This window comes from Strigops habroptila, chromosome 2 (genome assembly GCF_004027225.2).
Source record: "Strigops habroptila isolate Jane chromosome 2, bStrHab1.2.pri, whole genome shotgun sequence".
NCBI classification, from domain to species: Eukaryota; Metazoa; Chordata; class Aves; order Psittaciformes; family Psittacidae; genus Strigops; species Strigops habroptila.
In genome coordinates, this window is record NC_044278.2 from 45,536,117 (window position 1) to 45,550,687 (window position 14,571).

The 14,571-nt window shown below is 45.5% G+C and overlaps 1 protein-coding gene across 1 annotated transcript in view; it reads right to left on the minus strand.

The window, feature by feature from the left end:
• NHS (NHS actin remodeling regulator) overlaps positions 1-14,275 on the minus strand; it is a 414,042-nt gene extending 399,767 nt beyond the window's left edge. Inside the window, exon 1 of the mRNA XM_030475083.1 lies at positions 13,668-14,275. Coding sequence (XP_030330943.1) covers positions 13,668-14,064 — 397 coding nt within the window. The 5' untranslated portion in view covers positions 14,065-14,275. The remainder of the gene's footprint in view (positions 1-13,667) is intronic.
• Positions 14,276-14,571: the final 296 nt, after the last annotated feature.

A 14,571-nucleotide genomic window follows, 5' to 3' on the forward strand; every position in this document is an offset into this window, starting at 1 on the left:
TTGGTCCTCAGATTCAGGTCCACTGGATCTACAGGCAAGAAGCATCCCAGTTATTTTAAACAAACCACGTTGTGTACTGCAGCTTCTACAAACACCACTTCAGCAAGTGGTCTTTCAGGAATGACAGAGACTGCTTCCTCACCCACTCCCTTCCCACTGCCGGCTCCTCTCCCACACATTGACACCATCCTGCCGGAGGCTGCACAGCATGCAGGCAGGGCAGCACAAGCTGCCCGCCAACATTACGCATGGGAATGCATTGCCTTGGAAAGCAGCTAGGTTGCAAAAAGGAAGCAGAGGAGAAACCTCAGCTGCTCTGCATCCCCAAAGCTGCTAAGCAGCACGTCAAGGAAAGGGAGAAGCAGGGGAGGTAGGAGACACAATTCACTTGCTATAAATGGCACATGAAAGCAGGAAGGAAAAAGGCTGCAAGATGGCAGACAGCCCTCCAACATGGTTTCCTGGCCAGTGCAAAACCAGGCTCCTCAGATTCCAAACTCGTGAGAGCTGCAGAGCCACATTCCGGTGTCTACATTCCAGTATCTGCAATGTGCTTGGCCAGGACTGTGCTGGCATGGGACTTGCAGAGAGCAGGGGTTCACATGGCACTCCCAACTGACCATCACAACTTCAAAACACAGCAGAAAAAAGTCTGTACAGATTTGAAAGAAAAAAATCAGGTGGGCTTCCACAAGCCCTACAAGGTTACAAAACATTCCTGTAGTGCTGTCATGTTACAGTTACAACTGAACCCAGGATAAGTGCTGTCAGGACACAAAGTAGTAGAGTGAGCTCTGTATTATGCAGATGAAAATATTATTGTTATGTAATTTAACATCCTCCTACCCAAGCAATATGACCTGAAAGAAAAACAAGAACTACTTTGGCACAGCAGATGTATCTTGGACAAAGAAATACTGGCCAAAGTTTTACTCAATCAGCTCCAGCTTTCAATACTAGAACACTTAATTGTGCTATCCACCACTTAGCTCTAGGGCTCTGTCCATCTGGCTCATGCCACTAGAAACAAGAAACTACAGAAGAGCAGACTGCAGCAAACAAGGTCAGTATGTGCCAAGTTCTGTAAAGACATACTTAACAAGCCCAAGGTTTGACTGTCACAAAAGGGAACAAAGACAGGGGATATATATCTTTGCAATAATAAATACAACGCATTTCTTCAGTGAATCTGCAAACTACATGGTAGACTTGCATCACTTTACTTTTCTCTCACCTATCTGTTTTCTTGGGAGAATTAATTTCATGAACTAGGCTGAGGTTTTCTATGGTTTTATTTTATTTTTCTACTCTCTTTCAATAGCAGGGTCAATTCATTCAAAAGCAAGGGCTTTACTCTTGCAAGTACAACCAAACAGCATAATTCCCACATCCCAAGGCAAGGTGTACCTAACATCTGTAGGAACAGGATCACCCATTACATCCAGTAGAAGAGTTTTCATCACTACCATCACAACCTCTCAATTCCAAACTGATCTTCCTCTGTGAGAGGGAGGGGATGGGAAGGAAGTGAAATCAATCATGAGATGCTTTTGGATGAAGACACAAAGTCAAAAGAAGGAAAGATCAAGAGATATCAATCACCTTCAGTTTTTACCTTTGTAATGAGACCTGTAGTACTGAATATTCACTCTCTTGTTCGACCAGGTTGCTGCTAATGTGGCTGTAAAATTCTTCACCCCTTTATTAAGCTTTTTTAACCTCGGTGACCGAGGTTTAGAAGGTGTTATCTTGTCCAATCTTTCCACTGGTCCTCCTTCTTTATCTAGCTATGTGGTTATGTATATGTATAGATACATAAAACGTTGTTCTAGTGACACACCATTTTTGAGGAAGATGATGCTATCCAAGCCTATTCTATTTCAATTATTGTTTATAAAGGTCTGCACAAAATTGAGCACTCATATTTTATGGTAACACAACCTTTTAGTCTCACAGTCCAAGATGCTGCTTATCAGGTCAAATCTATAGTCAAACAGGAAACAAAATTCCAGAAAGGAAATAAATAATCACCCTGAGCTATTTTGCAGCTCCCTCTCATTTACTTTAAAGAATTACCATTCTGCTGAGTTCTTAGGAACAAGCAGATAAAGGAAAAATACTTCTAATCTACATTAATAATTTGTGTTAAGTTCCACTTGGACAATTTCATAAATGAATAGCCACATTATAGCTGCCAAAGGTAGCTGTAACCCATTTACTCATTTACAGATCCCGGGTACCTCAAATAGAGGTGATAATTTCCACAGCCTACTTGCAGGCACATGATTTTACAGTTGAATCTGATACACTATTGCCCTGTAAATTTTGCATGTATTCACAGAGGTCACTAAAAAAGTTTACAGTGTAAACAGGTAAACACCCTGGGTTGTAATTTATTCAAGGTGTCAAGGGGAACTCTGAGAACAGGTCCAACAGCTCTGCTTCAGCCTCTTTCCTCCTCCTCTGTCAGACACGGGTGGTCAACTTCTTCTGCAGTCAATCTGTGGTCAAGGCTGCCAGCCTAACTCACCTCCCAAGCACTCCAGCTAGCTTCCTTCAAACAGATCTGGCCCAGAGCACTACAGTGTGTGGTGCATGTGACTGCGTTGTACAACACGTCCATCTTACCACAGCCCTGATGCCTCGCTGCGTGGGGATGGACTGCATGGCTGGCTGATAACAGATATATTGCTGCCTGGGTAGCCCCAGGCCCCAAACAGTGGCCCAGCACCAAAGCCCTGTTCTGGGCATGTCAGCTGGCCCAGGAATGAGCAAGAATCAAACTGCAGACATCTTCACTCAGATTAGTGTTTCTTTGTCACTCTGCCTTGCAAAAGCAGAGCTTGCAGGCTCTGGGCACTGATTCATACAGGCTAACAGCAATAGAGAAGTAACAGGAAATCTTCAGGAGAGCCTCCTAGTCTGCATTAGGAGGATTTTGTCCAAAATACAGCTTATCCAATCTCTGTCTGGGCACCAAGGCTGAATCAAGCCTGTGGCAGCTGTAATGGAAGCCAAAAAATATTGCTGAAGTCATGAAGTAATGATACTTATTTTAGGCTATTAGCAGAGTAATGACAAGATGATTGCCACAAAATATACTTCAGCTAGAGTGCACTTTGAAAGTAAAGGAACTTAAACCAGTGATTTTAATGTGTCAGGCACAATGAATGCATTTACAACATCTATTAAAAGCAGGTTATGTTTGGGGGAGGGGGTTAATTAAATCTTATCAAGTTATTGGTAGATTATTGACTGAACAAGACAGCATCACATTGAAGATAACCAATGGAGAATAAATCACAGACATAAAAACTAATACTGTTCATTCTCACAATGAGCAGGGTTTGCCTTTGCCGTTAAACCAGAGGTAAAAGCATAGCTGCATCCAGCCCCTGTGAAACTGTCATGAAAAGAGGAGCAATGGATAGGACGGCCCAAAACAAAAGTCACTCAAGGCATAAGTTTCCAAAAAAAGATAAAATTTAAGAGGAATAATCAGTAACTCTAGAGGGGAAAGAGGAATACGAACAAGCAGTTGTGAAAGCAGCAGAACGAATGAAGCCTGGTTTTCTCCAGCTTTTATGTCATGCAAAGGACTGACTTTCACATTGAAGAAAATGCGAGCTCCAACTGGAGCACTTTTTTTTATTGTGCTGGAACATTTATATGGGATTCCTTCCCCAGATCATTTTCTAGTGTCTAATAAAGAAAAAGGCCTTCCTTCAAATGAAGCAGGAATAGTCTGTTCTCTCCTTGACCTGGCAGCCTCATTTATGATTTCTACACTGTGGCAATGTAGTTGAAATTGTAGCTGAATAACAAGATATAAAATTTGTGAATGGCTGGTGTGAGATGCACAAGCATATGCCCACCGCCTCCCCTGCTATAGACGCACAGAGTGTACTATTCCTTAATATTTGCTTCAAAAAGAAACCAAGCTTAAAATGGTGTTGTCAGAATAATCCATCCTATGGGCAAGATTTAGCTTTGGTGTGCTAACTGTGTGCAAGACTTCAGGCAATGTGCTGCAGAGACCAAGACTTCAGGTTTCCGCAGCAATAGTTATTACAGCCAAACAGAGTCCATATGAGAGGGTAGGTGGGATCTCTTCAGCATGTTGAGATAGCAGCCTCTGTGATGTTTAACCGCTGGGGTACAGGAAGGCCAGGGGAGCTGAGTTTAGCGCAGCTCAAAGCAGCAGAAGCTGTGCTGTGCAGCCATAAGGGGTTTTGGATAAGTATGAGAAACTCATACCTCAAAAAAACAAGGAGGGAAAAAACCAAAAGGATGTTTGCATTCAGAACTTGGACTGTGCAGAGCTATGTAGCTTCCAGGGTAAAAGCTGGGCACGTGAAAGCCAGTGGTCAATCCATGATATATGTTTTTCTTTTTGAGAAATGAATTAACATACATCTCCTGACTATCCTCCTGTACACAACACTTCACCAAAAACCGCTTCACCAAAGAAAAGACCATGCCTATACCAACAACTGTCCCTCTTTTTCCTATAAGTGAATAAACAAACCTTACAGTGAGGAAAAATGGAGCTGGGTAGTATCCGCTCTTTGGACCCACTCTCATTTGCATGCTAAGTCTTTAATCATAATAAATCTCTCATTTCACTTAAAATTAAATTGTTCCTTATCATATCTCACTAAACACTGGATGCAGAGAAGCCTGGATACCATCTTAAAAAAAGCTGGCCTCTGAGCACAGCAACTTAGTGCTGCTTACCGTGAGTTTCATCATCAATAAGATCCAATTTCTTCAATCAGGGGCAGTCATGGACCATCTGAAGAGAACAACACTTGGTAATACCTTTTTTTTTTGGGGGGGGGGGGGGGGAAGGGAGAAGAAGGGGAAATAGGCATAATAGAGCATGCAGAGAGAGCTCAGGTTTGTCTTTAAAGCGATCCAAAGCCTGTGGACACAGAGGAATTTTTCAATGCACCCTGCATATTTCATTCCTAAAATGGTCCCATTCTGCAGCCACTAATACATCTTCAAGGAGAAGGATTAGCACTTCCCCCCCCCAACTTGCCCTCTGTCCAGGCCAACATAAAGGTCTTTTCAAACATTGTTGAGCTAACAAAAAAACTTTGAGAAGGCAGGGGGAAAAGCTGGAGAGGCCTGAACAAGCCATGCATATTTATAGCACAAACATACCGCCCTATGCTCATTCTCCTTAATCACATGCACACGCTAGCAAGACAGCGCCTCCAAACTTTCTCAGGGACTCGGTCTGAGTGGCTATAGTTCAAAGTCCAACTGCCTTGGCAGCTGAAAAGAAAGAGAAAACCACGATGGCTTTGAAAGAATTACAGTGAAACTATTTAAAAAAAAAAAAAAAAAAGAAATAAAAAAAAAAGTCATTCTCTGCTGGGACTTAACATGGCAATGCCACACAGCACTCATTGAATCTAGCAGCACTTCAAGCACACAGCTCCTGGTGTAATTAGACCACAGGCTTAATTAGGTTCCCATCACTATTGCTTTCTTCCAGCCTTCAGCCAAGAAGGTATAAGAAAAGATTGTCCAATACAGATACTGCAATTTAAAGTCTTGAGTTAAGAACACAGTGGGTGTATATCTACTATAAAATCTACCCTAAAAACATGCCAGTTGTTAAACTAAGCAGTGCATTAGAAGCAGTTAGATATAATGAGAATGTAAATGGAAAGTATTCTAGGGAGATATTTCAACTAAAAACAGCACACACTGTATGCTATCTTTTATTTTAATCATGCTCTAAGCCCTGCCTTTTTGAACTTTTTATAAATTCTGCTATCTCCCTTTGCAGTTACTTACATATTGGTATATAAATTCAAAGACAAGAAGCAATTAGGAATGAAGAGAAGACTCCCTCTCTTGATGCTAATACATCAAAGGAACTGAAAAAAACCTTCCCCCCACATACACACTGGGTAACACAGAGAGTTTCTGCTCTTCACAGCCTAACAGCTCAAGTAGTTCCAATCCAGAGTCTGATGTCAGCCTTCGATTACATGGAGATACCAAGTGATTGGAAAGAGCAGCTTTTGAAAATCCCAGCTCTCTGAGTCAGGAGACCACACAACCCTGCAATGATACTTTTAAAATGCATGTGTATTATTCACATCAGCTGGTCATATTTTTTTTCCCCACTTTGAGCATCATAACATTGCTTTTAAGAGTTCCCTGGGGGTCTCTGCTTGATTTGGGCTCAGCATGTCTAGGCACATGTGAAGGAAATGTGTCAGGTTCAGAGCAGTTTTAAACAGCCGGCGCTTCCCTTCACTCCTAAATCTCTTTGGCTATCCAGTCTAGAGAGAGGAAGAGCCAGGTGCTGCCTTTACACAGCCACGCTTAACATGCCTGCCTTTGCCAGAATGGAGAAGGAGTGGTTGGGACTGGCTCATGCCAAGGAGCATAAAGGGCTGGCTTCCTCTCTTTTCTCCCCACCTTTGCATATTCCTGCCAGACCAGCCATAATCTGATCCTTCAAACCGAAGCCACGGAACAGGTAAACCTACATAAGAAATGTCAACAAAACATGATTCCACTGATCCAGAAGAGCAGCTGAGTGGCACCGTTACACTGGATATTTATATTTGCTTCCTGCAAGTTCTTCCCTCAGTCCAAGGACATTTGAGAACTATGCAAGAGTTTTTTGGAAACACTCCAGGCCCTTCATCTTTTATAAAGGGAAACTATCATCTTTTATGCATTGTGAATCAAAAAGCCAATGACCTCCCCATACCCTAAGTTATCAGTCTACTTATTTCTTAATCTACAGATCTCTCCTGCATCAGCAAGGGGAACTAACCAAAAATAGGAATGACTCCATTGATTTCACTGGAACACTCACCTTATGTTTTCATATGAACACATACATTAAATTATAAAGGCTTTTAAATAGAAGCATGGAGTTTTAAAGGGGCTGTGGGAAGTATTTCTGCTAAACTGTAAGATCTACAGTAGGTCTGTCTCTTAGGGGCCTGATTCTACTTTCTCTGCAGTCTTACTTCTGTGTAAAGGAGACCTCATTGGTCTTACAGGAGTTAAGCTATTTGCATCAGGATTTCTAATAAATATACTGGTAGCCTCTTGCTTGGCTCTTGAGTATGAGCCAGAGAGAAATTCCATTAATAATTATGATATTACACAGCTATATAGCTGCAGTCAGGTAGCAGTCTAGCTTTGAATATTTTTGGGTATCGGGCTTTTTGGCTGGCAGGCTCTCCATCTAGCAACAAAATCCCCAAACAGTTCAAAAACCTGTTACATCAATTTAAGTCCTGTTTGTGGGATGAAAAGCAAGGAACTACAGAACAGGCAAAGGCCTTCTATGCTACGCTGATGGAAGGCCAAGTTAATGAGGTTCAGCAAAAGTCCTGAAGTTTTACATTTAACTCCCATGCATAGCAGGGAATGGCTTTGGAGGAAAACCACTGCTGTCTGCTATTCATCTGTTACCAAACCATGCCAGCTAAAGACTTAGTGAGTCTACCTGAGCACTGGGCTCTCAGAGCCTTTCCACTGAGTCTCACTGACCTCGGTGGGACAAAAGAGTTTACTCTCTGCTTTTATCTGCAGAGAGGCCAGAGTCTGCTTTATACAAGCCAACATGACTGAAGGTGACAACCCCAACTTCCAAAGCATTACATCCCTGCCAAAGCCCCCTGACAAATTCCATCCCATTACCTTCTATCAGGTGCGAGATGGATGAGAAAAAAAATCCTCAAGCCCAGCCTCTGAATGGATGTGTTCTTGTGTAAAAGGTCTTCTATTGCCATTCAGTAAACAAAGATAAGGAATCTTTCTCCTAAATGACAGCACTTTAGCTAATGGTGCTCTAGCTAATGTTAGGTAAGGTGGGGATGGGATCCTTAAGGGAGCAGGTTTTTCTTCCTCCGTTCCTTTGTTGTTCTAACAGCAGTAAAGGTAAGATGGAAAGCCATGCTTTGTCCTCCTGATCTTTTCGACTCTGCCAACTTGCCATCAACCCTCTGCATTTATAAGCCAAGCACAGAAGAAATTCTCCAACTTTCCCACACCCACAACTTGGGTTATTTGCATTCATGGGCAAATCACAGTCAAGTGCACCAGAGAGGCGAGTTCTCTAACATGAATGAGTCCACAGCAACCAGCACACCACCAAAAAAAACACACCTGGCAAGTAAAGCTAAAAGCCTCTCTCCTTTTCCAGACGGAAAAGTGAAGAGGATGTGTCATTCCATTTGGGCAGGCGCAGGACACAACGCTGAAGGCAATGCATTACTACATCTAGCATACAACACTGCTTTTCTTTGGAGGTTTTATTCTGCACCCAACAAGGATTTGCCAATTAATATGATTTCAGTGTACAAAAGGAGCTCTGAATATATTCTTGTGCCTCATGTGCCCCAGGCTACATTACTGTGTACCTCTAAAAGTGTAACTACCCTTACGCTTAGATATGCTTATACACGATAAAACGCTATAATACAAAGTTAAAGGAAGCTAAAAATCTCTTCTGATTTGTCTCCAGCAGTATCCAAGATATTTTTATGTAAATATATCTGACTCGTGGAGGTCTACAGTTGTGTCTCAGCACAACAGAAAATCAGTACAATGAAAATTCCCTAGGATTTTGTGAAGCTGAGATAAAGTGTAACACTTCTCTACTCAACTTGCACTTGCTGCTTTTTTTCTTTCAAGATGGCACTCACTCTTAAGGTCTTACATACCTGCCTGAAGATCTCTGCAAGGATGCTCACCTACAGTTAGCCTGGGATGGCCTTAAAATGTAACCATATCCTGAGATGGAAGCATTAAAGTTTCTGTATTCCATTTAAGCGGCAATTGAGACTTCAGCACGTTAAGTCAAGGAGGAGGAGAGGCATTATCTGATGAGCTTTGGGTCCAATATATGTTTTGTAAAAACGGTAGGATTGTGGCAGAAGGCACATAAAAACCTTACAATTGATTAAACATTGCCCTGCAGCGCCCAAAACCCAAACAGCAGAGCATTATATCAGTGTGTTCAAAAAAAAAAAAAGAAAAAAAAAAAATCAGAAAAACCCCACCTAAAAAGCACAATGAAAGAGACTAAAAACAAGAGTGAAACTACCCAGGCTGCCCTCAGTAACCAACTTCAATCAAATACAATAAATTAAATTCAGAGCCTAAAATTATAAAGAATCAGTTCACAGCTGTCTCTTTATCTCAATATTGACACTTCAGGGAAGAAGAAAAACCTATAGGGGAGCTCACTGCAGAGATTCAGGGGCTCTGAAGAGCAACGTAACACAGGAGATCCCCACACTTCTAAGCAGTTGTATCACTAACCGCAAGCACATAGGAAAATCAAGAATGGAAAAGTGAAGCAATAAAGATACAGCAGGCAACCACTGGAAACGATGCTTTTAGAAAGATTGGCTACTGGTAACACATTGATGCTTTCAGAAAAAAAGCCTGGAATGTGTGGAATTCTCTGGGATGCTAGGGTGCAAAGAGGATCTCGTTAACTAGGGCTTTCAATATCTGCTGCCCAGTCATTACTAGTTATTCAGAAAGTAAGATGTCTTACATCATCAATTTCTGAAAAGTACAATATTCCACTTAGACTGCCAGATCTGTAGTCCTTTAGACTGAGACATCATCTTTCCAAACAGTAACAGAGGCACCAAGTCCCAAGTCTGCACACAAACCCAGCACTTCTACATTTCTGTATTATCCAGATAATCAAGCACCTAACAATAAAACTGGGCAGTACCAAACTACTCAGTTCTCTTGCTAGTAATAAGAATACTCTAAACAACAGCCAGACTGACAACAATCATGTTATTCCCACATGGTTCTGCTTTAGAAGCAGACCCTGGAGCTGCTCATGATGAAAAACAGTGAAATACTTAAAGTAGCAGAAGGGCAAAGTAGTTAGTTCAGGAGCTGAGCAGGAAAACATTTCTCACCCTTGTTTCTCTTCCAGTCAGAGGGTGGGAAAGGATTCATATTTGCAAGATGCTAGCTGGCCAGAGGCTTACAAGAAAAAGGACAAGCTGCATCTGGGAAGGCAGGGGCAGGGGACCTTGAGTTGTTGAAGACAACCTGCTTGCAACTGCCCAGAATCAGTCCTTTATTGCGTCTAACAAGACTTTCTGATCACATTTTCTGAACTGTGGCAAAAATAAAAGAGCAACACATAGGTAAACACCTTTACCAGTAGCTCAGCAGAGGAGTTCAAGTACTTTTCTTAAAGCAAAGCATACACAGTCTTGCAAATGGTCACCACTTCAATAGCAACAGAGCTGAGAATGTTAAGGCCTCATGGAAATGACAGCAGTAGTGATAAGCATTACTGGAAAAATGGTGGGTTTAATTAATTTCCATTTTCTGTTAATATTCCTTGCACCCAACATAGTTGTTTTATTTGAATACAACAATACATTATTTTCAGTATAAGATAAAACACTATTATGCAAAATTGTATGATATGCTGTTTTCAAGAAAGCTCCTTTCCTGCTCCCCTTCCCCTTGGTATCATTTCTGCAATTGCCAAGGAATGGCATCCTGAGCAAGGGATGGAGGTAGAGAAGCCCCTCCAACCACTGGCTCCAGTAGCTCCTGAGATGACATTAGTCCATTATTTCCTTTTCCTCAGCCTGTGCCCCCACAAGGGAATCTTGGACTCCAGCTGGCTCACGAGGCACAGAGAAAAAGGCCTTCCAATGTCACAGCTCAGTATGTAGGGCATGTCTGGTAGCATTATTCTCAAACCACTGTGCTGCACTTGGTGTTAGAACATCAAGAATGCCAAGATAGCCTAGTAGTTTTAAACTGAGTACTCAAAAATGTATGGTTGGGCTGCACTGTTGTGGTGCTAACATACCAGTACACGTCTCGGTCAGCGTGCCAAGCAGCCGAGCAGCTCCAGACTCCTGGTATGCAACAAGTTCAATGCAACCATCACAGTCGTGCCATGGGTGCAGTGGCTGCATGCCTGTCACCAACTTGTTCCTCGTGGTGTGAGTCCAAACCTCCAGCCAGTTCCGAGTTATTCTTAGATGTGTCATTTGGGCTGGAGAGCCAGAAGACCAGAGGCCACCCCATCATTCCCATGTTTACCACAGGAGGTAGAAGGCAGGATGCCTTAATAGTGATGCTGGTAAGGTCCTGGCCAAATCTGTGACCACCTGCAATTGCTCTCTTGGTTTCAGAAGAAAAATTGGGTGCAGTGACTTAAGTGTAATGCTGTCAGGAGTGAACTGTGTAGGTACCTCATGCTTAGAACAAACATTAGCATAGTCTTGCTGAAAGTAATAGCAACCTGGTGTAGTGGGAGGTGTCACTGCCTATGGCAGGGGGGTTGGAACTAGATGATCTTAAGGTCGTTTCTAACCCTAACTATTCTATGATTCTGTAATTCTATAAAAGAGAAAGCACACTATCATTATACACTACAGCACGGATGGGCAGTTTCCTGCCAGGCAGTTTTACCTGGCCCTTGGGAACACTGAAAAGTCTGGAGGCCAAAAGGGAGGTGTTGCTGTGGATGTGTATGGCTCTGGGGAATGTGAGGAGAAGATGTGCAGAATGGTGCTGCTCTCACTTACATTAGTCTATACCCACAGTTAACTCAGCTAAAAAGACTTGCAGATGAGAATGTGATACAAGGAGTTTCATTTTCTCAGACAGTTCCCTCACTACATCGGCCAAGCCTCAGTCTCCAAGGTCCCAGCTGAGATGTTCAGGTGTAGCAATATGCAAATGCAGCTGTGCTGGTCCAGCATTAGATGGAGAATAAAAGCAGCCACAGCATGAAAAGAAGTTGCCTGCTTGTGCACATTGGGTCTGTACAGACACTTTCACCTTTAAAGCACATCTAGCTGTATAGCTGGAGGCAAGGCGCACACCTCCTGGAGGATGAGTAGTGGCAAAGCCCGGCACTGTAGAGGAACCCTCGGCTGGCCAGACCGAGGAACATCTACAGCTCTACCAGCAGCACTGCGCTGTACATTGTACCATATACAGGGGGGAGGAGGAACAGCAGGTGAGCATGGGGAAGATCATGACCAAAAGCCTTTCATCTCCTGAAAAGGATGTAAAAGAAAACAGAAAAACACCAAAGAAGCGGATTCTGCATTTATCATCACAGAGGTAAAGCCAGACTCTCTAATTAAGCACGTAAGTGTACTGCAATATTAAGGTTTTGAACTGTGATTTGAAAACAAGCTGCACTTGCACAATCCAGAAAGAAAAAAGCATACGGATTAGAAAGGCTAAGCTCTGCTCTCACTTACATTAGTCTATACCCACAGTTAACTCAGCTCAAAAGACTTGCAGATGAGAACGTGATACAAGGAGTTTCATTTTCTCAGTTCCCTCACTACATCGGCCAAGCCTCAGTCTCCAATCACAGCCCAGCACTCTGCTCTGATTACACACACATCCTGAAACCACAGAGAGCCTCCGCCGGTCTGATCTACAGCTGATGTATATTAATTTATCACCAGCAAAGTCACTCTACAGCTGCCGAGGGTGCAGTTTAAATACCGCTGAATACTTAAGGCTTGATTCTGTTAATCAGTACAGCTTCACTGATCCTAGAAGAGTTGTATTCTGCAGCACTCCAAAGGGGAGGAAACCCAGAGCACCATTTTTTAAATGGCATGTTCATTAAAAACATCTAGAAGAGGGCATGCTCTCATTTACTCCAGTGTAAATTCACTTCACTGTACTCACCATAAATACTCAGAATTTAAAGGGGAACAGCAGAAGACAAAAGCTAAGCCAAATTCTCCTTTGAAGCCATTGCTTTTCCTAAACCAGATATTAAGAGGACAGGATTGACACCAATCTCTGCTATTCCAGACTTCCAATCCACAGCCCTACCTATCAAAAATCCCACATATCCACAAGCTTTTGGGAAGCGTATGCACCAGTGAGGCTACAAAATCATGACACTGCTGCGAACACGAGCCATATTCAGCAGAAATTAGCAGCTGTTAGGACTACAAAGCCTGTCACCGCTTTTATAGTTTGGGTGGAGAAGAAGCAGAATTCAAGCGCTTACTGCTCATAAGTCGCATATTGCCTTGATCTTTTCCTCCCCCCACCCGACCCCGGCTCTTCAGGGCCACTCTTTAAGCAGAAATAAGTCATTAACCAAACTTCCCTACTTTATGGCCCCCGAAAGTTGGCTAACGACGAATCGGCTTTATTATTTCTATTTAAGTGCTTAAAATTTCGATCGGGAAATCAGAGACACTTCTAAGGGGAAGACACGGCACAGCAAAGGGAGAAAATCCAGAGATGCCCGGGGAGGGGGTGGATCACCCCCAACCCCTCCACGCCGCGGGGTCCCGCGGACAGACCTCGGCCCCCGCCCCGGCTAAACCCTCAGCTGCAGAAGATGCTCCCCGAGAGCCGTGCCAACCAACTCCTTATGTAAGACACAAACCACTGACATCATCCCTCCCGCCGGCACAGCCGCGGCGCCCAGCAGCGCCCACCGACCCGGCCCGACCCGCACCCGCCCGGCGCGACCCGGCACGGCACGGCTCCTTCCCACCCTGCCGCCGGGGTTCCCTTCGCACCGGCTCAGGCCCCAAACTTTGGAAGGCGGGTTACCGGGGGGAGGCTTTCCCGGGCGGCCGGGCTGCGAGCGCCCCATCCCGCAGAATGCCCCATCCCGCAGTACTTACGCACTGCCTCCTGCTTGGGGTCGAGTCCGCGCACAGCTCCCTGGAGCCCAGCGATGCGGCCATGCAGCGCCCGAACGCGGCGGTGCGTGCCCTGGATGTCAGCCTCGACCTCCTGGAAGAGGGTGCAGGCGTGCCGGGCTACGTCGGAGAGTTGCCGGAGGATCCGTGACAGGGCCACGTTACTGACCGAGCAGAGGTCCAGCACCATCAGCACCGCCGCCTCCCTCTCCCCACCGCCGGCCGCCTCCGCGCCCTCGCCCGCCGTCCCTGGCTCCTCCGGCGCCGGGTCCCGCGGCGGCGGCGGCGGCTCCGCGCCCCAGGTCTCCTCCAGCACGGAGGCGGCGGGCTGCCGCCGGCACAGCCGCTGCGGCTCAACGGTCCGCTTGGCGAAGGGCATTGCCGAGCCCTCAGCCGGGGCTCTCCCGGACTCTCACGGGCACTGGCGGGGATCGCTGCCTTCCTCTTCTTCTTCTTCCTCGCCGCTGCTTCTTGCCCAGCCGCCGTCACTCGCAGGCGCCTGCCGGTGGGCAGCTCATCGCCTCTCTCCCTCCCTGCGCGGGGCTCCGGGGCTACGGAGCCGCCGCCGTGCCGCCGAGCACCCGCTGCTGCCGCTGCCGCCGCCGCCGCCGCCGCGGGGAGCCGGGGCGCATCCGCGCCACCTCGCTCGGTCTCTCACACGCCGTCCCGCTCCGCCGGCGGGTGTGAAGGGGCGGCCCGAAAACCCGGAGAGAGGAATCCCGCGGCCGCGAGGAGGAGCGAGCCGCCGAGCCTCCCGCCGGGGAGAGCGGCGGGGTGGGGGTCGGGACCGGGGCCGGGGCGGTGCCGAGCCGCAGCCGCCGCGAGGAGGCGCTGCAGGGCCCCGCCGCACCGGGAAGACGAAGAGGTGGCGGTCCCGATGCGCGGA